This window comes from Plectropomus leopardus, chromosome 9 (assembly GCF_026936395.1).
Source record: "Plectropomus leopardus strain MGB_pleo_1.0 chromosome 9, ASM2693639v1, whole genome shotgun sequence".
NCBI classification, from domain to species: Eukaryota; Metazoa; Chordata; class Actinopteri; order Perciformes; family Serranidae; genus Plectropomus; species Plectropomus leopardus.
Genome location: NC_142184.1, coordinates 18,500,770 through 18,525,434, shown reverse-complemented (window position 1 = coordinate 18,525,434; position 24,665 = coordinate 18,500,770). Strand labels below are relative to the sequence as shown.

The window sequence follows — 24,665 nt, the reverse complement described above, 5'->3', positions numbered from 1 at the left end:
ACACATTGCAAAAAACTAGGTGAACAGACACTCACAATAGTCCGACATTAACCAACAGCAGACTGTTGACTTGGTGTGCCAGGGCTCTTACAAAAGCTGTTTGTCTGTATTAACAAACAATACTGACAAACTGATAATTCCTGCATAGTAAACATTTAACTGTGTTACAGAATTATTGAGCTAAATTAAATGGGCATGATGAGTAACAAACCTGTATCTCAGTTTCAAAATGTGTAAGGAAATGTGTAGATGTGTAAATGTGTCAAAAAGGATCTTTCAACACACACACACACACACACACACACACACACACACACTTACATTCTTTAGTCTGATATTTTGGCAAACAGCCACCTCCCCCAGAAGACAAGTCAAGTCATAGTTTGTATACCAGCCTGCATGCTCAGTCCAGTAGCTCACTAACATAACCACAGACCCCAGTTTTAGAAAAATAAAAACAAATACTGAAAACATGACCTTCATACTCACACACTGTGTTGAACATCAAAGTGTGCGTCCATCCTCTGAAAAGGTGCACTTGTGTTTAATTGAGGGACCCTCTACATTTGAACCACCAAAAGCATCTAATTAGGCTCTTGCTTGGAGAGGACGCTATTCTCAAGGTCTGCTGAGAACAATGTGAAGTGGAACTGCTCAGAAAACTTAACTTCAAAGATGGTTTGTCTTTCAAAAGAGGGTGAGGAACAAGAAAAAAAACACCAACCTTTTAAACATTTAAAAAATGGCTAAACAGGTTCCTGCAGCCAGTTCAGCTTATGTCTCCCGGGAAAATAATGAGGATATGTTCACTGTTGGGATTACTGGTGCAGACAGGGAAAGATGAGATTAAGAGATGGCGTAATGAGGAGAACAGGAAGGGAGGACGATGGCAGGAGGGCAGAAAGAAAAGTGTGTGACTAATGTCGAAACAACTTCAGAGAATAACACGGTGGGAGTCAATGGGAGGGAGGCAAAGTTAATTCTTATGCGCATTACAAACCCCCGTCACACCCCACTGTTAACCCTCTAAAACTCAGCTCTAATGTGAATGTTGTTTGAATGTGTGTGTGTGTGTGTGTGTGTGTGTGTGTGTGTGTGAGTGTGCATGTGAATTTGGTTTGTGTGTAGGATAGTTTTGATCCATAAGCTTGGCCTTAACCATGCAGTTTCATTTACCCCCTATAGAGGACCTAAGCATGTGCTTTAAAGGCTGTATAGCTGTAGAGGGAGGGCCTGAATGAATGAGAGCAAAGTGAGGGGGAGTGTGTGTGTGTGTGTGTGTGTGTGTGTGTGTGTGTGTGTGTGTGTGTCTGTGTGTATATGTGTGTGTGTGTGTGTGTGTGTGTGTGTGTATCTTTACTGTGGGAACCAGCCCTCAGGAATGAACCTGATCATTTCCTCAAACTCTCTTCATAACAAGAAAGGAACTCTTAACCCCTAAAAACTATGTTTTAAAAAGATAAAACTGTAAAAGGGAACAGAATTATATTACAAATGCGCTTTTTAACTTGTTGGTTTTCAAAGAAAGAGCAAAAAACATATTTCCTCATCTGCCACTGGTTAATTCTGGCCACACAGTCATGTTATTCTTTTTCTTTTTTATTTCTCCAGGATTTGAGCCATGACCTCAATACAATAAGGGTGAAATGGAATTACACTTACAGTGCTCATAGCAAAATAAATAAAAAATGTAAATAACATTCAATAAAATGACCAGTGACATAATTGTTTACCAGAAATAGTGTCCCTCTTATTCTTTAAGTTAGTACATGTTTATTTTTCCCTTTGGAAATAACTTTTGAAACCAAGAGAAAAAAAGTCAGTCACACCTAAAGGGACAGTTCACCCCCAAATCAAGATATATACTTTTCCTCATACCTGCTGAGCTGTTTATCAGTCTAGATTGTTTTGATTTGAGGTGCCAAGTGTTGTACATATCAGGCGTAGAGATGTCTGCTTTCTCTCCAATATTATGGAGCTAGATGGCACTCGGCTTGTGGTACTCAAAGCTGAAGAACTCATCATCAATGTCTCTTTCCAGAAATCATGACCTGGTTACTCACAATAATCCACAGACATTGATGTGAGCAGTTTCATGAAGAACCAATATTCTCTACTGAACTACAACCGCCACCCAAATCACTGTGCAGAGGGAAGTGTGAATCTAATCAAGACTCATGCTTGTGACTCTAAACATTGATGGCATCCTCCTCAGCTGAACCTTAACGTCAGCTGGGTCAACTTCAGTGATGCTTGGTGAGATAGCACTAGATGGATGCTCCTTTGTGGACGTTGATTCGGTTGGCAGGTGTAATTTAGTAGAAAGAAAATCGTTTCTCATAGAAACTACTCAAAACAAAGTTTAGGTATTATCTTTATCCGTCAGCAACTCACACCAAAACAACCTAGACCGATAAATAGCACTACAGGTGAGAGGAAAAATATTTATGGGTAAACTATCCCTTTAAACATGGTAATATGTTCATACTGGCAATGCTAACAGTTTCCATTTTGCTTCTTGGCGAGCATGCTAACATTAGCTAATAAGCACTAAAAACAAGGTACGATGAAGCTGATGGGAATTTCATTTCAAAAGTTACCAAAGTACTGTGTCGCTTCTAAATCCATCCAATAGTTGTTTTTCATGTTTTGGTCTCAACGAAAGTAGTTAGCCAGCCATGCTTAGAGCCACGCTGTGCTAACTCTGGGCCCACTTCCTACAGCTTCATTACTTTTGTTTTGCTGTGACACCTTTTTAGGATTTTTACGAATAGATTGGAAAAAAGTTAGTGGAATTTAATATTTAGATTTAGTGGTTTAACTGTCTTCGTACTTCAGTAATTCAATGAATGTTAAGTCTTCCTTTTCTTCCAAAGTCTTAAAAGCAAAGGTTTGTTGACTGAATCATGTCAGTCTATATGGTTTATATCTATAGTTGTTGATTCAGCATCATGTCACCATCAATTGTTATTTTTAGGTCATTTCCTCCTTTTCATGTCCTCTATGAGTCAGGTGTGATTATATCATAAGAAAAGAAAATAAAGTGACTTCAGTAAATGTCTGCAGGAAGAGTGAGATCGCTCTCTTTCCTAAAAGGAAATGACTTAAATCGGTCATCGGGCAGAAGTCGTGACATTTTAACCTCTGTAAATTAAGAAGGTTTATTTCCTTTGCACGCTCATATTGTTGACATGGTAACATATCCCTCTGAACTACGTGGGGGTCCTCCATATGCACATGGCCACTATAACCCCCCTATCCAAGCCCCCTTGTCTTTGCAGACTGCTGACCAAGTCCCAGAGTACTCTTATTCTTTTTCAACCCTGCCATAAGAGGAAGCCAGGGATTAGCAAGGATTATGCCGTAGCGTCTCCATAGAGATTTACCAGGCCTCAGGGGGCATGGGGTTAGGGGGGCATCTAGGCAGCAGTAGCTGTGACAGTGGTTTAGGCGTTTGGTTGGTTTAAGTTTAATGACATGGCCTTCAAGGAGGAAAGAATATTAGCACTGGAAAGACTGGAAATATGCTGTAGAAGTTCTAGGAGAAGACTATGATGGCTATGAAGAATTTTACCATAAAGAAGATTAAGGTGGTAAATAACTGAGAAAAAGCTCACAAATTCTGTAAAAAATTTAGAAAATTGTGGTGAAAAAATGGGTCAAGCACAAGACTTTCACTTCATTTTCAGGAGACCTGGGTTTGTGTTCTGTGTGACTCAAAGTATTATTATTATGGTTATTATTAATTTATTAATGTATTTATTAATTAATCAATTTATTTATTTCTCTACTTTTTGCCTTTAAATGATAAGATGGGTATAGCATGAAAGGGGAAGAGAGAGGGGATGACATGCAGCAAAGGGCTGTGGGTTGGAGTCAAACCCACAACCTGCAGAAAGGACACAGCCTTTGTACACAGGGTGCCCGCTCTACCAGGAGAGCTACTGGGCACCCAGAATTATTATTTTTACAAATAGTTGACTTATTATTTGCAATTTTTAGCATTCAGCCACTGAATGTGCACTGTGTACAAAAACTTTAGCAGGATAGCTAAAAAGGCCCGTTTGTGTTAAAGTCATATTTTCACACTGATAGGACAGCAAGGAAGGATGTCCAGCTGCCACTTTCATTTTGGAACTATTTCAAACCAAACCAGACAGTGGTGAAAGTTCTGTGGTTTACCCAGATCATGTACAGAATTAGCAGCTTCATCTGGCTCCATAATTTTTCATATAGTGGCCCTGATTCGCTGTTGTTAGACAGCAAAAAAGCAGAGAGAACAAAAATTATTTTCTTTCATTCCAAAAGCAGAATGTGGGAAAACTGGTCAGAGGGATGTAAGAGTAGTTTCCGAGCTCTGATCCAGAACATGTGTTTGTTGCTCAACGCCAGTATGTTTCACAATAATGAAATGGCCCGTAGTCAAACTAAACATATCCACGCAGAGTGATAGGAGGCATTCCTGTAACAATTGACTGTAAACTTGGACATTAACGCTAGTGTGTGCCTGTGTCTGTGTCTGTGTCTGTGTCTGTGTCTGTGTCTGTGTCTGTGTCTGTGTGGACAGACAGAGGGAGACACAGACAGAAAAAGAGAGTGACAAAAACAAGTACAGCAAATATTTTCTTTAGCAACAGAGAAAGTCGCCATGGATGGATTGACAATGAGGAGACAGTCTCATTCCCTTTTTGTGCCTTGCTTGTTTGGACTTAAAGTAAACTATGTAGTGAGACAATAGTGAATTAAGAAGGTTAATAATAAAACCATGTGGCTCAAACAGCCCGAGCAGATAAAATAGTATTAAAAAAAAAAAAGGTACATAAGGACATTGTTGTCACTGAAAAAGTAGGTGTCAGGGGGTTTTCTAGGACTGCAAATCCCTCTGCAGCCCCATATGTTACTCCCTGTTAAATCTTTTAATGTGTGTGTGTATGTCTCTATATGTGTATATGAGTGTGTGTGTGTGCGTGTGTATTTGTGTCACTTTAGCACACAAACAGATTAATGTCATTATTGTTTGTCAGCGGGGTCGTCCTGCTGTTACAGCTGGAGCCGATTACATCATCTCTGAGAAAAACAGCAACCCAATCGCCAGAATAAATGCTGGCATAGTACATTTCTGCAAACCATGGCTGTTGCATTTGTACATTTAATATGTATTGGATTGACTGAAAATTTATGTTTTCAATTTCTACATTTATGCTGTGACAGATCTATGGTTAGGTTTAAATATCATGTTGGTCACATTACCAGCTTTTGTTGCTAGCAAAATGGCTGGATATGTCCCAAACTTTATCTAAAAAACACCCGCTACTGCTGCAACAAACAATGCTAGAGGTGGGCATGTCCAAGACCTTCCCTAAAAAACACCTTCTTTTGTCACAACAAAATAAGCTGGACATGTCCTGAACCCTTGTTTAAAAATCCCTGCTTTTGTCTGTACAAACACAGCAAGACGTTTCATTCTGTTGACTGGACTGACGATAAGAAGATAAAAATTATATAAAAATACAAACTCAGCCACTAGATATGCATTGAATGTAATTATCCTCCAGTGTAAGTAGGGCGTTCATGCTTTGTTAACTCAAAATAAGCTTTAAAATGCCCCTCAAACTCCATGTAGACTACAATGCAGAATATCAAAGTAATCTCCATTTGACTTTGTTCATATATACTCATGTGATCATCATGGCGAATGACTCCTATTAATTAAGAAATGCTGCGTGTGTGTTTGTGTGTGTTCTCCATGGGTGTTCTCTCTAGTGCTCTGCCCACACGTGCTGGAACAAAGAAAGAGCGCACTCCTCCACTCAGTCAAGTTCCCCCCATAATGACAGGAAAAGTAATCGATTACACGCTGCACTGAGCAGATAGAGCCAGAGGAACACCGCAGAGCCAGAGAGGCCCAGAGAGGAGCAGGTAGTGGATGACAAGAACAACACATGCCCCGTCAACCTCCTGAGCCCCACCTCACTCAGTCTTTCATCAACTTTTCATGTGAATCGCATTGTCTCCAACACACAATGTCAGAGAGACAAAGGAAATCTCAATGCAGAAATTTTAATCTTCACTTTTGTGAAATCAGTGAAGTGATTTTAGCAAAACAAGGAATTAAGACATTAACATTTAAGGACCATACTAGTATTTTGGTCTGTTTTTAGTTCCTTAACCACAAATTATACTGTGGTTAATGACACTGCTGAACATTTTCCAATGCATCAGGGAGAATTTAAGATTTTTTTTAAATGTATTTTTTTTTACTTTTTAGATGATAATTAATTTCTGTATGATATAAAACTCCTGGAAATTTTCAGATCTTGATATTGTTACTCAGTAATACAATCTAGACTAATCTAAAAAAATCTGCATTGTTACATACCTTTGACATAAGCGAATGCAGACTTGACATTTACTTTAAAGCCTATTTTAGAGTGCAACATCCCCATGAAGGTAAATGTGACTTAGATGAGATGTAGGTTACCCAATGAGCTTCATATACAGGTTTCAGAGATACTACCAACATTAGCAAGAATTTTATTAAATATTTACAATAGATATTCCCTTCAATATAAGATGCAGTGGAAAGATGAATTAAAGTCATCTTACACGTCTCAATTTCACCACAGTTTCATGTAAAACTAATCCTGAAATCAGTCTTAAAAGTCACTCCAAAGTCATATTCTTTGTTAGTGGACAGATTTCACTTTTAAACTCTGCCGCACATTAGAGGTGTTTACATTGCTTTAAGGGAACACAGCACATATAAATGAAACAAAAACTATGCACTAAATTATATGAACTGTAAATTATAAAACAATAACTCCTGCAAAGCTGCCATAAATGCATACAAATTTATATATATATTATTTCCCCCCCTCCTTTTTTCAATTAAATTATTATTTTAAGTCAAATTATGAAGTCCCTGTTACTTATCTGTGTCCTTATGTTTTGTTAATCAATAACATCTTGTTGCCTTTGAATTTTTTAGTATGTCTACATTGTCGACATGTGCATTAATTGCTGAATCAAGGAAAAATGGGAGAAAACTATATGAGTGTCTTTCTGTCTGTATCTCGCAGTCAAACAGGAAAAAGCCTGTTGTTTTCTCTTCTTCTCCTCCACAATATTTGACACGAGCCCCTTCTGATCTCAGCCCATGTTGTGACTGCGTCTCGGTAGGGGGAAAGTGCTATGCGTGTGACATGCATGTGTTTTTCTGGGAGGGGGTCTGTAACTAGACCGCAGTATGAGTCACAGTGTAAAGATCTGGCTTTCAGCAAGAGGGAAGCCCTGGGTGTGTCTACTGAGGATCACATCAAGAAGACGTGTGTGTGTGTGTGTGTGTGAGAGAGAGAGAGAGAGAGAGAGAGAGAAAGTGAGAGAGCTTATCCATCACCTGTAAAGTAAATCAGATCCAGATGTGGGAAAAGGAATTCATTAATCTAATGTGTCAGGCTGCATTAGGGTCTGTGTGTGTGTGTGTGTGTGTGTGTGTGTGTGTGTGTGTGTGCGTGTGTGTGTGTGTTTGTGTGTGAGGTTCCACTTTTTGGCCAGTAGATGGGGTCAGAGTACAGCTGGATTAATTGAGCTCGACCCAAGAGAAATAACACTTTCACTTTCCACACCCAAACACACACATACACACATTTGTGTGTGTGTCAGTTGCCACCCTGTCCCACTGGAGTTGAAGGTTTAGTGGCAATGAAAAGGTCCAAGAGTTACACCTAATTAGAAGTGTTAAACAATCAGTACGGTCAGATAGCGATCAGATAATGACCTCAATTGTTAGAACAGAACCACATTTAATGGCAGGCGTGAGGGTAAAGTAACCAGTTATGACATCAAAGCTTATTCCAGCTCTTGTGTTCAAAACAGTAAACTTCTCTATTAAAGTGTTCCTCTTTTGTTTTCAGTTCCCTGTCCTCAGCTGGACTGACACTAAAAAAACAGCTCACTTCTGCTTTTCTAGAAAGCAGACAGCACTAAAGCAAACCACTTAGACCAGAAAGCTTCAGGGAGTGTGTATGTAGACACATACACACTCCCTGAAGCTTTCTGGTGTGTGTGTATCTGTGTGTGTGTGTATCCTGCTCCAAACAAATGTTTTCATAATTCAGACGTTTAGTGCAGTGAACCAGCTTGTCTCGCAGAGTAACCATGGAGACTGCATGTTTACTAATGGGAGGTCGCCGAGGATGGGAGCTCCTCCATCCAGGAACAAAAACGTCTGTGCCCAGCAGGGCAGAAAATGACACACGCTCATCCAAGTGACTGCTCGTTTGTGTGTGCATGTTGAGCCCATTATCACCACTTGAACGACAACAATGGTAATCAATACCATCTTTCAAGCCCAGATGAGGCTCAGACAGGGAATTTATGTAGACTTTCTACTTTATGCAGGTTTCCATGAAATCACACACACACACAAAACCATTAATCTCCTATTCTGACCAAAATATTTTTGCCCATGTGTCAAGATGCCCCAAAATTCCTGCCCCTGTACTCTCACATATTCAACAGTGCTACAAAGACTGATAAGTGTTGAGAAACAAGCTAAAGCCAAAGCAAAGGATTTTTCCTGTTGTGCTTTGTGGTGTTATTTTCTCTAGATAATGGACTGCTGATAATGGATTGTCTCTTTTATGAAAATGGGACTTTATGCTTTGTGCCAATCACAGGCTGTGACGCAGACGAGGTGGTACAGCTGTAATTCCTACAGGTTACCAATAAAGGTCACAGCAACAGTGCAAACAAGGCACTACATCCATGAAACAAACGTGAAAGATTTTGTATTTGTTAATATAAATGGCTGGGATAATGCCAAGATGGGTAATGGAACCAAAGTGCTCTGAAGAGGAATTTATTTAATAATGCTCTGCTAGAGAATCTTTTGTGGCAGTGTGCACCCAGACTCTAAGAGAGAATACAGAGGAAATTCCTGAATAGGATGTTGGATCAATACATCTTTTTCTTAAACCTTTTGAAAGCTGAGCAAATCAGCTTGATTTCTTTCAAAAATATGGGAAGAGGGTATCAAGCACCTAAACATGAAATGGCCCAAAAATTAGCAAGAAATTGGTAAAAAGTTAAAAGAAAATATATATTTTTTTTAAGTAAAATAAAGTAAAATGCCAAAAAGACACCAAGAGCATGCAAATAATTATAATAATAATTTTATTTTTTTAATATTTATTTATATTTTTTTGCATTTTTTCTCTTATTTTCTGGAAAGTTATTTTAAATATATTATTCAGAGAATTCTAAATATAATTGTCTGGACATTTTCCTCTTATTTTTGGATAATATCTTATAAACTCCACAGCTAATTTTGTATCCATGTCAACTTTTACTAATTTTTGAGGGACATTTCTTGTCAAGTTTCCCATGTTTTTGAAGGAAATCAAACCAGTTTTCTCAGGGTTTAAATGCTTGTGAAAGGTATCCAAATGCAGCACAAGAAAACTGATGTCCATTAGGTGTCAAAGGGTTAATGTGCAGATCAAGTCTACACTCAAAGATGTTCACATGTACCTCCACACTGACTCTGAACCTGGAGGTTCCAGCCCCACTTTGGTTCACCATAGCATCATGAGGGACGCAAGGCCTTTTAGAGTTTAAGGGGTGTGAGAAAACTTTTGAAACATACATGCAGCAGGCATATATCACAGGATTCATTAATTTCCTTTAAAAAAAAACTTAAAAATGTTGTTAAAATTTATATATATATAAATATACTGATAGAACCTTAACTCTCTGCAAAACAGAGGTGCTGAGCAATGAGCATTATCAAAGGATGTTTTCCTGCTGCTGCTGAAATCGGGGCTGATGACAGAGGCGACACTGAACTGCATCAAGGGCAATAAATAGTGCAGTCCAGTCTCACCATAGTGATTGCTTTATTACTACCAGCAACCTTTTTATCATCAAACATTACCGTCATTGCTCATGTAAAATACTGATTAATGCAAGTTTAAATCCTAACCTCTACAACTGTCATAGTCACACTCATCTCAGTTTCACGCTCAGGACAATGACCTCGTCCCTCCTTCTCGCTATTTCCCAGTGAGAATGACGTGTACAAGTGAGACTGTGGGGGCATACTGGGAGGGGTCCGGTTCCACATGTAAGCGGTACTCGTCAGACAAGAAGAGGCCCGGGCCAGAAAAGCACAGGAAATGGATAACTGAGTTAAAGGGTCCTGACTCAGTGTGTGTGTGTGTGTGTGTGTGTGTGAGTAGGGTCTTTGTGTCAGGCAGGTCATGGCAAAGTCACGGTAAACTTACCTTTGTATGGGAATGTGAGTCATGTCTATACAGTATAACTCAAGTGAGTCACAGTGAGAACCATGGTGAGTCAAATCCTACTCATCCATATGTTTATGACCAAACTGTAATGGTTTAAAATGCTGTTTCCCCACAGTTTAACATAACAAAGAGATGAGTACTACAGAACCCAAACAAAGAACATGTGTGTGTATGTGATACATTATTTATGTGGGGAAATCCTATGTATTATATATGCTGGGATGGGATATGGTAATGTAGAGTGACCTCTGTTTGACAAGGGCAGTGCCTCTATGTATAATGGATGAGTATTTGTAATAAATTATGAGATATGGGAGAGTTATCCAGCATGAGGGTAGTTCAAGTAGACTGGGTCGAGAGTAGCAGGGAAAGACAGAATAGTATCACAAGCCTGCCCTCTAGTGATAAAGTTATATCAGGTTAAAGTTGTAGCAGGCACCACAGCACAGAGTGCAGACTCAAAATAACCAGGAAATGATTCAATAAATGCTGATATGAGAGCTTAATAAAGAGATGATAAGAGACAGAAAATGGACATTGTGTACTTCTGCTTTTCTCTGTTTTCTGTCTCTGTAAATTGAATATTTTTCAGTCTTGTGATGTCTATAGACAAAAACAACTTGGAGATGTTACTCTGGGCTCAGGAAATTTGTGAGGGGCATATTTCACTATCTTTGGGCATTACAAACAATAAATGATTAGTTTTATTGGATAAATACTCCAACAGATTAGTTGATGATGACTACATCTTAACAACAATGCAAAGAAAGGATTTGTTAAAGGAATATTGTTTTGAATTACTTGAGAAATGTTCACAATATTTCCACTATTACCTGAACCATCACATACTGCATTTTCAAAAATACAGATCATGATACAACATTTGCTCTGTAGCAGAAAGACAAAAACAAACAAACAAAAACTGGCTTCCCATTTTCTTTGTCTGTATGTCTTTTGTTTTTATCTGTCTTTTCTCTTTCTCAATCTTTCTCCTTTGCCCTACCAACAAATGTTGCCTTTTGTTTTGCCTCCTCACCCAAAGCAGAGTATAAACCTGCAAAACCACTAATTGCAGGCCCTGACCAGATACACAATAACGCTATAGGGCCCTGAACTGTGTTGCAATTGATTTCCTGGTGATTTGGGGTGCATTTTTGTGGTTACCATGGAGATGTCAAGCTGTGGCAAACAGCAGAGGAATTTTTTTTTAGTTTGGTTGGTTGGACGAGCTCTGCAGCTTTACACACACACAAACATGCAGTCACATACACATAGACACACAGACACACACATATACACACACACACAGCCAGAATCCTACTTTACAATGAGATAATGTGTTTTTCTTCGCTGTGCTTAAAGTTGGGCAGTGAAACATGATTCTGTGTGTGCAACTAAGTTAAAGATGTGTCATACCTCCTCATGCAAGTTCTCCAAAACTAACCAAGGAAGTCCAGGGAACACAAATAAGTCATTCTTCAATAATCCCTCTAAACCTAATTTCCTCTATTTGTGTATCCATGTGAAAATTACTTAATGTAATTCTTCTCGATTGGTCATCAAGTCACAAGGTGGTGTGTCATCTTACTGTGACAGACCGACAGAGACTCAGGGAAATAAATAACAATTTGAACCCTAACAGGAGGTACCAACTTGTGACCTGTCCCTCTGATACAGCTGTCAAAGAAAAACAATGTTTTAAAGGGCACATCACACAACCACAGACAAACACCCAAACACATTCTCATTAACATGATTGGAATAGTCCTCTCTAGCCTATTTTGAAGTAGATAACAAATGAAGGTTATAGACCCCTTTCTCTTAAGTGCTCAGTCTTTGCTGCCATAGCCTCATGGAGACAGCCAGCTGTGTGTGTGAACTGAACAAACTGGTGATGTCGAAAAACAATACCTTAAAGGTCCATTGTGTAGGGTTGAGGGGGAAATATTGGCAGCAACATAATCAGTATGTTTTCTTTAGTGTATAATCGTCTGAAAATAGTAAAATTAGCTGTTTATATTTAGATAAGGAGCGAGTCCTTGTTGCCATGTTGCACCGTCATGTTTCTACAGTAGCCCCGACCAGACAAACATAACACTGACTGTAGATAGAGCCACTCGCTTTTTGCAATTTCATGTCGACCCTTGTAGTTAAAAGCCAGATTTTTTAAAATGTGAAAGTGCTTTATTCAGTGTTTTTATAGTGTTTTGGAGAGGAAGAGACCTCTGCAGATGATTCAGTTGTAAGTAAAAACCTGAACGATGAAAACTGAAGATATTCTCTTCAGCAAAAGTTTCAGCTAGTTGGAATCTGCAGTCCTCACCACTCATCACCACAAAATCTCCCTAAATCTTACACGCTGCTCCTTTAAAAGATGCTCCAATGGTAGAAAAGAATGAAGTTTCAAAGAAATACACCACCTGGGTAGCAACCACTACACAACACAGCAAGCATGCCAAAGCTGAAATAGTTCACGCTGTTTTCCAATGTGATCTCAGCATTAAACCTTTTGATCCAAAGAATCCATGGCTGCTTTAAAACACAACTCATTCTGACCTCGACAGCTCTGACTGGTCTCACATTGGCAAGGCAGAAAGAGTAACCAGTTTTCCAAAGACATCTGCATTCTATCTCTGCCAGGGGGCTCTCGTGAGCCAACGCTGCGAGGGGTCCTCCACATGGAAGCCTGCTGGCGAAGCCGTCGGGCTCGCAGCTGAATTTGACAGGATGATCTCTGCAAGAGGGCTCGATGATTGTGACATCATTCCTGGACTCTGCCAGAGGGCTGTTTTCTGACTATGGCAGAGCCAGCTGCACCAGGGGGGCTACAGCTGCCAGTGTCAAGGCAGACACCAAGAGGGGGGCTTGTGATGCATCACTGAGGGTCTGATCAAGGCTTTGTTGTGCTGGTAAACCACTAAATACAGGCCTGACTGCAGCTGTGGTGTTGTAACAGTTGGTAGGTGGCAGGATTCACCTCATAAACAATGCTAAGATCATTAATGAGACACCACTGTCCTAGTTCCTGCAGGCTGCAGTGACATGAGGCAAAAAATATTCTTTGCACTACTTAGGTTAATGAAGCAGGTGTAAAAATAAACCACTTTTAAATAGTAGAGTAGAAAACTTACCCATTACCCAGATCATCAATGTCATCATCATCGTCATCATCCTCGATTGGGCTCTTACTGCCGAGGTCGCTGTTGCTGAGGTAATCTCCCTTCAGGAGGGACGGATCCGAGTCGTCCAGCGCCTCGATGAGTTGGATACGAGCAGTGTGGCTGATCCGAAGGGGGATGTCTGACTGGGTGTTACCTGTGGACGGAGCTTCACCAGCCTGCAGACGGGGGCTGGCTTGACCCTGGCGCCATGACAACGGCGAGGAGCGATTCGATAGGCTGGAAATTGAGAACGCAGCAGCTTCATCGCTGTCGTAGCACACAGAGCCCTCCACACAGCTATGGAATGGAAAAAAAGCAAGTTTCTTAAGAAATATTCACAGTAATGTGCTCCTCTAAAAGGCTGAAAAGGCTAGGCACAGTTTAAACCAACAGAAAGTGAATGTCTTTCTTCCATTTCCTCCTTTTTTCCATTGAATCACCCTTCCTTCTGTCCCCACCCTGCATCTTCTTCTGTGTCTCAAAGACCTCAGGCTGAGGGATTATAATGTGCTCACATGGAATCAGGGTAAGGGCAAACCGGATATCAATTTATTGGACAAGAGCAGGATGTTAAAATCAGGTGAGGCTGGCAGAGAATACCAGCATAAGTAACATTAGACAGTATATATTTGTATATTTGTACCAATGCATTAGCAATGTATATTTGTGTGAGTCTACAAACACCAGCATCACTAACATCACAGTATCATGTATCCCTCGTGCTAAAGCAGCACATCACTGCTTAGTGCTTAGGGTGATGAGCATTAGCATATTAAAAGTTCCTGGCTCTCAAGATGTGTGACAGTACGCTACATTAAAATTAATCTTGTCTGCAGGAAACAGAATCATCCCCACAAAAACCGTCAATGGAGACGTTTTCGGATGACACGCTGAACCACTAACATAAAAACAGGCAGGATAGACGTGGAAAGAGGATGAGAGTGAGGATGCTCCCCATCTTGCTAAAATGGATTTTCATAGGCTTTCTGCTTGTTATGCATGAAGTAGATATCAGGCAAAGTATGTGTAGACAAAACAATTCGCTTGCTCACCAATCCATTCGTTTAATTCATTCAAATCTTAAAATCTAAACACTCGCTTTTCACAGGAAATATGACATCTTGTTTGCACAGGAAACTTCCACCAACAGGCTGCAGGCCTCAAAGCAGAATATGTCTTCAGGGACAGCAGGGAGTGATTCAAGGTTATTACAGTACGATAAAAGTATGAATGGCGAAGGAAATGTATTCCAGCAGGGAACCATCTGCTGATTTGCTCTTCGTGTAGGGAGCTCCCACTGAGGGACAGAGGGAGGATACATGGCAGGAGACACACGGACAGGCAGACAGAGGGGAAGCTCTCAAGGACAAAATCGGAAGAGGCGCTGAATCAGTCAATGAAAGACAGGAAGCAGAGGGAGGGAGAGGACACACGAACGCTCACATACACTTAATCACAGCATTATTGCATGTCTTGTTGTCTGTACGAAGACGAGTCGTGAGTGTGCATTGGCAGGGTCGGCTTTGAAGTCAGCTTTGAGCTAATCCCACTTCAGTTCGGTATTAACCATCGCAGAGAGAGAGCAGAGCAGGCGGAAAATGACAGACTAATGGTGGCTGGTTTATCAGGAATACTGATATTGATCTGAGCCCACAGGCAGTTAACCACCACACCCCAACACACTGTTAGCAATGTCAATAAGGATCTGCCCATCTCAACTGCTTGCACTTGTTTGTCTCTTCTTTTTTGTTTTTATCAAATCATACTATGCAGTACTTTACTATACTGTTTGTGTGTGTGTGTGTGTGTGTGTGTGTGTGTGTGTGTGTGTGTGTGTGTGTGTCTGGCTAACCTGTGGCTCAGCTGCACCCCTCTCAGGCTGGTCATGGTCTCCTCTAGGTTCTGTCGAAGGTCCAGAACATTTTGCACGGTCCTCTTCCTCTGGGACTCTGGGTCTGCAGGGTTGCATGCACACAAACAGAAAGGGATATTTTCAGACATGTAATGCCATGTTGCATCAAAGGGTGGATGAAAAACACTGCCTGTACAAATAGTTACAAAAATATATACTTAGAAATGCACATGGAGTTAACAGTAAGAAATACACTATGAAATATGACCAAATATTGTTTATAAATGATGACAATGGATGTTTCCTCCACTGGCTATGCTCAAAAATATGCAGACAAATAACCATAACAGTTCGGTCCCCAACCCCAGTGACCAAAATCTAGGATAACACCTAATTATCTAAACAAAGGCTAAAGAATAAATCTACTGTGTAATGTTAAGTGGACTTAATTTAAGTGTACTTAGTATACTGCAATGAGCACATGATTAAGTACAACTTAATTGTGAGTCGTAATAGTACAGCTAAGAGGGGGTGGTCAATATAGAGAAAATCAAAAATCACAAAATTATTAGAACAAATATATGAGGCAGATGGAGCTCACCCATCCTAACACACATAAATATATCAATAGTCTGCCAATATTGTAGGGTTGAATATTGGTGCTTTTAAAAAAAAATTGAAATAATGACATTTTTGACAAATAATCATCCGTCATGTGGATATAATGACTAAGACGGCAATCAAACAGCTAGAGCAGTCTGGTAAATTCAGAAAATACCATCACATAGCATAGCACATAGCAGGCAAAGATGATGAAGCCAGAGAGCCACAGGAGGAAAGACATGATAGAGGTAACAGTGGCAGCGTAAGCACAGTTGTTTTTCCAGATGGCAGTGGAGCAAACTAAATTAAATATGATGGCAGTCAGAAAGAAAAAAACAACAGAGGAGACCTTTAAGACCAGACAGGTCTCACACTCCAACAGCATCCAGCCAGTGCACAGTCACATCACCTGCCATCTGTCTACTTTTTCCCTCCGGTCCAACCATACTCTGTCAGCCTTAGTGCCCGCTCGTTGCACTGTGCCCCTTTGCCCCCCGCTCTCAGAATAAACCAAAAGCTTTTCAAACTAGGGAGCACATTGGCATTTGTCTCACCCTTTTCCAGTATGCTGTAATCTGCTCAGATTGGGCTATATGGATTCATGCTGGGACATTCAGCCAGACTGCTTTTTGTATCTGTGTTTGTATGTGTGTGTGTGTGTGTGTGTGTGTGTGTGTGTGTGTGTGTGTGTGTGTGAGAGAGAGAGAGAGAGAGACAGAGAGAGAGCGAGAGAACTTCCCCCGGGGATTGGAAAATTGGATGCAATATAGGAACCAAAGTGGTTCAACCACTTAGTGATACAGACACCCTGTATTCATGCTCGGGAAACAAAACATGTTTCAGTTTACAGTTTTTATATCAAAACATGTCAATCTGAGCATTTGATATTGGGTTGGGCTCCTAATTTGGTTTGTATTTTCTGGGCAGCGAGCTCATACCAAGTGAATGGTCTAACTTATGGTTGAAAACCAGGCAAAATCTACACACACATATGAACTATCACATATAATCTCACACAGACTGTAAATTAATCAGGACACCTAAACTGCATCACATGACCTTGACCTTTGCTCTTTCTCCTACTCTGGGTATTTATGTGTGATGTGATGGGGGGATGGTGATGAAAGAGTTATAGTGGTAAGATATGGGACAGCCTGTTCACCCCTGAGGTTCAGCTCAATAGACCATTAGAACTGGCCAGATGAGCATAGCGAAGAGATTTGCTATAATTGAGAAGGAAAGGGCTAAGACAAAAATAGAAAAATAAACTGTATTTTTACAACCACCATGATAGTGTTACAACGTTGTTCTTGCATATATATAAATAACATATGTAGAGTTAATCATTTTTGAGTTTATATATTGTTTATTTTCACCTGGATTTCATGTTTCCACACCCGGAATTTTTTCTTTACAATTTGCAAGATTTTTTTGCAACTTTGTACATAAACTGACAGTAAACAAAGTCCAACTGTTGTGGTCAACCACTTTAGTCCATCACTTTTGGTCTTGTCTGAAATATCTCAGTGACATTCATGATCCAATGAGTTCTTATGATGTCGGCTATCACCTGACTGTTCCTCTAGTGAGGTCCATGAGGTTCATTGTGGTTTTGAGTGACATATCTCAATGTCTGGATTGATTTCTACATCTGAAAATTGGTTTACATGTACATGTCCCCCTAAGGATGAACTAAAAATGTGGGTGACCCCTAAATTTTCCCTCTTTTGCCACCATCAGGTCAAAATTCAAAATTGTCCAATACTTTGGTTTATGACCAAATACCAAGAGCTAGATGGTGGGGAAAAAAACAAAACCTTATCTGGCTGCACTTTGTGTTTTGTTCTCATTAGTCAATGTTAGCATGCTAATATGCTATAGGAAACACGTTCAATCACACACAGGCAAACACACATCACCGTGTTAGCATTGTCATTGTGAGAGCATGTTTGCATGCTGCATTAGCATTGGGCTCAAAGCCCTGTTTTCCTCACAGAGACACTAACATCGCTGTAGTCTTTGTCTTGTTAATATTTTAACTAAATTATATACTGGGCCTTCTGAACAACACACTCTATATACGCAAGAACTCTCCTATCACATATGTCACTAAAAACATTCAACTCCACCCACACTTACCCCATTCACAACCGCCCCTCCTATGAATCAGTCCAGCTGGCAAGTGAGGAGGTAAGGGGGGAGAGACCTTTCTAATGAGTGAGGAGGGCAAATCATGAGCTGCCAGAGGTGTCAATCTCAACAACAGCTGCAGACTAAACACTGTGCTCACATACACACACATAGGCATACACTGTGAGCCTTCTCACATGCACGTATCCACCAACAAACTGAGAAACACCTACAACAGACCCAATTTATAAAGCTGGATTGATTTGTCCAAAAGAGAATGGCCTACTGGACAATTGATTAGGCCGCCCTGGGGACAGGCAGCTTAGTGGAGAGATGAAGTCATTGTGATCCAACCTTCTGCCACTCACACACGCACAAAAAGACACATTCGTACACACACTATGGAAATATTTAGATTAAGAATAAGAATAAATTTATATGTAAATAGAACTACTTTGCTCTGCTCTACATGAAAGATACTGATGCAGCATACGGACATTCAAGATACAAAAAGCCGTATTTCAGCTTTAAAATGCTACATTTTAGTAATCTGTTCATACTAAGCTTAAGTGGGAACAAAGAACCCCTTAAACATGCAAATACAGACAAAGTCTGACACACACTCAGCGCACAGGCACGCTTTAAGTGGCCGATTTTAATTACCCTAAACGTGAGCTTTGTTTAACATCGGCGTCAAATTGATTAGATACGGCCTGCCTGATTGCGCATGTGCTTGTGTGTATATGTGTGTGCGTGTCTGTAAAAGACTTCCTGTCCCGCCTCTGCCCTGGCCCTGGTGGTCCCAGCTGGCATGGGGAGGGGGTGTGGTGGTGGCGATGGGGGAATTAGGGATGCAAATATCCCTGTCAGTTCTGGCAGCTCCCCAGGGGTGCAGATGAATTACACTGATCTGGTTTAAACAGAGTGTGTGTGTGTGTGTGTGTGTGTGTGTGTGTGTGTGTGCGTGCGTGCGTGTGTGTGTTGGGACGGGTGCGTTCCACCTGCCTCGTCTCGATATACTTGTGAACACACACTCCAGCTCTGAAGAGGCTGTGAAACTGGCTGAGGAGCCTTTCGTAATGGCCCACTCAGACTCTTTGAAATGAGAGTCAGCAAGTTAGAGTGAGTGTTATTGCAAGTGCGTGCATTCACTGCATGTGCAGGACAACCTCTGAATCCTAATGCAAGCCTGCTGTCAGACAAAACAAACAGACAGAAAGACTTTAAAGAAGCAAGAGAATTACACAGGAGGTAGAAGTGTAGAGGATGAACAAAAAGCTGCATTTTATCTTGACATATTCTGCCTACTTCACAACAAGAGCACAGAAGGCAAGACAGCATAAATGTACAATGGCAAAGAAGACAAATGTAGAATTTTTCTCTCATAATGTGCGTGTGGTCAAGTCACAAGCCCATTACACAGAATTTCTGCCCTTTAAATTAGCAGCAACGTTAAGGAGCTTGCTTTTTAATTCCTGAAGACAGCGAAGCTTAGTCAGATGTTCACATGTTGCTCAAGACTGATGATCAAATTGCAGTACAAAAGCAAATCTCGAAATGCTTTTGATATTACTCATAACTGTCTCATGTGAATCCCATGAAAAGATAACCAGCAATGCATTAGTCTGGCTCTCAATACTTTCTTATTTCCTCGCCCCGTCTGTGGCTCTCAGGGTTAAGCCCAGTTGCTCTTAGTTAAGATGTAAAGCTTTAAAAATTAGTCAAAGTAAATGGGTTGGTTGTGGACTAATTTTAGCTGAGGATTAAAGTAATATTTACATCCTCAAAACAGCCATTTTATGTACCTTAATTTTCTTTCATGTTGTCACCGTGAATGAAGAATCTAAAAATTGAGAACATTCTTGATAAATTAAAGTCATGGGCAACTGTGTTTAACTACAGTAAAACTTTATCAAAACCTCTTTTTACAAACTCTCACACAACTCGAGCAGTATAATCCAAGTCTCATTTATCAAGTTGCATATTACTACTTCCCAAACAGACAGCTCTTTCCGATAGGAAACTTAACAAAAAGCAAAACTTTCCCATGCTCTCTTCAAAGTCAGACTCCATTGACAAAAACAGTAATTTTACTTCACTGAACCAGGAAGCATCTACTCTGCCCATGCCTCAATCAGTGTGTTACGAGTGACTTTGGTGAACCCAAAGTAACCATTTAAACGCAAAAATTACATCATGACACAAACAATCTAACAGATAGCTTCAATTCATAAAGAATTATCTCTGTTTTTGGAAACAAAACCGTTTTCTTCATAAATAATTTTGGAGGTCAAATATTACCTAAATACTCATTTAGTGCGTGAGTGAGTATTTTTATCAGGACTGTGTATGTAGTTTTGACTGAAGAAAACTACAGTGCCCGTGTTTACCCAAAATAAAGGGACATGTCACCCAGCGCAACAGTGTGACTCATCTATGTGTTTTTAATAGTCTTTGGACAACAATGGACATCTGTGGCACAGACAAATAAGCTATATCAGGCACTACTTTTCATGGGATTTGATATTGGAAGCTGTATCCCTTAACACTAGAGAAAGCAGAAACAGCATGTTTCATGATGTGGATGTCTGATGGCAGAGTGAACGAAAAAGTAAGAGGGTGAAACTGCTGTCCACTTGGTTTCCTCTCTTGGGTGACTTAACTCTCCTCTCCATTAGATAGAGAAAAAAAATCTCCCAAAAGACACACTAATGGCTCTGTCCTTGCAGGAGTAGTCTGACATTGTGTGTGTATGTGTTTGTGTGGTAACATCACATTCTTCTTTGACGGTTTGTTTTTGTGCAGTGACTGTAAATGCGTGTTCATGCATCTGTCCGCAAATGAGTGTGCGTCATTGGTGCAGTTTTGCAGAATATGAATGTAGGTTTGAGTAATGGCTCCTGTTTCTATTCTTTCCTTCCTTCCCTCCGGAGTTCATTTGTCTCTGTCCTGTCATCGTACGTGCACATATGTTAGTGTCACCGTAACACTCCTCAGGCTACAGTACCCTTAACGCATGATAGATGTGTGGTCGAGCATCCCTGCTCCTGCATCAAAAAAGGTCTGTACCTGCAGCGATGTGTTGAAGTCTTTACAATAGTGATACGATTCCGAAGTATTTTTACGGAATTCCTGACACGCGAGAATCACACAAACAGGATGTTATTAAAACCTTTGTGGCTTTTGTTATTGTCCAAGTTTTTACTTCAGGCTGCATATTTCTTTAGGGCATGTTGAGGCAAGGTAGAACACGCGATGACCCAGATATACACCTGTCACAATGTGTATATGAACCAGCTAAGCTACAAAAATGGCTCATTATTTTGGATTTTGTTTGACATGACCGTTCAGTAAAATATGTTTTCTTTCTCTTTCTCAGCCTCCACTCAGAGTAGCATCTCAGCCATCTGCTGACCTCAGACAGTTTGCAAAACAGGAAGCATTACAACATAGAGCCATTCCTGCACATCTGGACTGAGCGGACAAACACACGCTAATGCACGAAAATGTTCATCCATGCACTTGTGCACACACACACACACACACGCCCAAACACGTGCACTAAAGTTCATCTGCTTCACCGGGATGTCGCAACAGGATATTAGACCCTTGAAGATCACAATCTGTAATGTGACATGAATAGTTAATGAGCATGTCTGAGCACAAAACTGCATCTGTGTGCACTAAATTTAAACGGCTGTTGGGTAAAATGCAAAGAATGCTCACATGAGAAGATACTGAGGATAGTGAATGGTGGTTTGGGGCAGCTAATCGTGTTGAAATCCGTTTAAAGTTGGAAAGAGGATGAGCGACATGCTGATTGCCTCAGAAACACATGTGAACAGACGGAACCAATAGATCCAGGATCAACTGTGTAACACTGAGCACAGAGTTAAAACCACCAAACTTTGGTTGCCAAACTGTCTCCTATCCTTTCAGCCCAGATCACAAAACATGACTCTGAGCATTGACCCAAGCGCGAACATGCACACACATTAACACACTCTCCATACCTCTTTAACCACAGTCCTATCTGCTCATAGTCAGAGTGCTATCAGCTTAGAGGGGAAGATGAGGAATCTTTGAATGACTTGAGAGAAGTTTACTTTCTCAGAAAAGAAGGTCGAGATCTCACCAAAGTAACACCAAAAGAACACATCACCTCCAGTCCCGCTGATTAGGCTTTAAAACATAAAGAGGAATGAGTATTCCTCTGTGCCAAGCTACACTGGAGGAGATTAAAATGCGTGTGAGGTGCTTTGAGAGTAAAGAGATAAAGAGAGGCACGATCTTAAAACACACACATCTCACATAAAAACACATGGCATGCAGATGAGGCTGTCAAAAAACCATCACCTGGAGGAAAAAACAGTTTGACGGATGTGCGCGTGTTTGTTGCAATGTCAACTGTCCCGAGCTCTCAGCAGCATCTCCTGTGCTTCCTGTGTACGTTTGAAAACTTGAATCTTAATCAGAACCAATCTAAATACGGACTGAGACGCACACACATTCATGCAGACACACAGCCACACAGCCACACACTGACACACATGCCAACTAAACCCAGCAACGAGCCAATGCAGACCATAATGTGTGGCAATGTTTGGGTGTATTTTTGTTCAAGAGAGTTGTTTCCTGTGGAACTGTATTTTACAATGTGCTTAAAGCGAGCAGCTGCAGCTCCGTGATCACATGCCAGACAGACAGTCTGCTCTCTGTGTAGAGTGCCTGCTCTGTTAATAAGGTGATGGGTGAGAACTGTAGAACTGATGACAGCAAGTAAAAAAATTAAAAAATTATTCATTTTCTTGGTTAACCAATTACTTGGTCAATAAAATCTCAGAAAAAGGTGAAAAAGCTCAAGGTGACAACTTCAAATGTCTTTTTTTGTTATTTAAACAACAGTCCAAAAGATAGTCAGTTTACCATCAGAGAGGATTAAGGAAACCAGAAAATATTCAAATTTGAGAAATTGGACTGATGAAATTCAACATTATTTCTTAAATCCTAATTTTTTGTTGATATACTAATTGATTAATCAGCTTAGATTAATCAAATCTTCTAGATTTAACTTTATATCGTGATATTTATAGACATGTATGTAAGATATTACACATTTACTGGACACTCAAATGAGAAGTTGTTTATAACAATGTTTCCCATATAGTTGAACAGGAACCCCCATTTGGTTAAAAACATTATTTTTAATAATGCCAAAAATAACACTGAACAGTCATTACAGTGTTTCCCCTATATTCATCCTGCAGCAGCACACTGCTGTGAGCCCATAAACAAGGCAAGTGTCTGTGGTTCACATGTCTGTAATAACAGCAGTTGACTGTTATCTAAACTGCTAAAGTCAGTTGACCAGGTGAAGTTCAGATAACGTCAGCGGGCTATCACTTACAAACAGGCTTGGGTGTGAACGACACATTAACTTGCTGACAGATAATTTTTGATTGTGTTTTTATCAGAGCTAGACCAGCAAGTATCTGGTTAAAACATATCGGTAATGCTTTTTTCACCGTTATTGTTCTCTGTGAAATTTGCTTGAAGTGATGTAACCGCTGTGCAGTTCATGTGGGGTGAACATTTTGCTGCACTCGGTTGTAAAAAATGATTTTTCAAAGCGGCTGTGTGTGAGATTTAGGGGGGATTAGTTGCATCTAGTGGTGAGGATTGCAGATTGCAGCCAGCTGAAACTTCTCTTGGTAAGAATTCCTTCGGCGCTAATTGTTCAGGATGTTTTTACCGAGAGCCTAATTATCCGCAGAGGTCTCTTCCTCTCAATAACAAATGGACCAGGTGATTAAAACCGGCAAAAGCACAGAACAAAGCAGTTTCATGAAAAAAAAAAAAAAAAAAGGATGGAAATCAGTGTTATTGTGACGCTTTTGTCGGGATGGGCTGCTAACTACTGCGGCCAGTGCCAAAACGTGAATGGCCCTAACTAGAGCCGGTGTTTAGTTTGTCTGTTACCGACTACTGTGGAACATAGCGGTAATGACAAACTTTGTGAACAACGGTCCATTCCTTATGTAGATATAAACGACTCATAAGGCAACAAAATAACAACTATTCTTATTTTCACGTGATTATACACTAAAGAACCCAACTAAGAACTACATGCCACAAAATTTGGCATCTAGTTAACACACCAGTCATAATTTTGTTTAAATGAAATTTTCACTCCGAAGGTTTGCTCCTGTTTGTTTTTTCACCAATGTGAAGAGTGGTTCATAGATTTTTAAAAGTAACTGATAAATACTTGCGAAAGTAGGCAAAAGTGTTTAACATACTGTATTAAGAAAAAGTGGAAAAATTTTAAGAATGTGATTGATGTGGCAGTAGGTGGTACAATTAGTGCTTAATTGTGTCATAAGTAACCACTAAATAGGTGATGACTTGTGATCAACCCCAAAGTATATTTATAGTTCAACAAACAGAATCAGTGGAGGTGTTCCCAGGCAAGGTGTCCGTTTGCTTCTTGTTGTTGGATTAGCTTCGGCCTGCACCGCTGACACCACACAAGCATCACCACTGGAGTAAGATAACCACAATACTGTCACAAGACTCAGTCAAATGGATGAGTGTGCGACTAATACTGTTTTCCTT

At 40.3% G+C, this 24,665-nt stretch overlaps 1 protein-coding gene across 9 annotated transcripts in view; it reads right to left on the bottom strand.

Moving 5' to 3' along the window:
• nav1a (neuron navigator 1a) overlaps window positions 1-24,665 on the bottom strand; it is a 125,380-nt gene that overhangs the window by 55,839 nt on the left and 44,876 nt on the right. For all 9 annotated transcript variants that reach the window (XM_088082132.1, XM_088082137.1, XM_088082138.1 and 6 more), the window contains 2 exons: window positions 15,318-15,420; window positions 13,436-13,762 (listed from right to left, as the gene is read on the bottom strand). In XM_088082132.1, coding sequence (XP_087938258.1) covers window positions 13,436-13,762; window positions 15,318-15,420 — 430 coding nt within the window. The remainder of the gene's footprint in view (window positions 1-13,435; window positions 13,763-15,317; window positions 15,421-24,665) is intronic.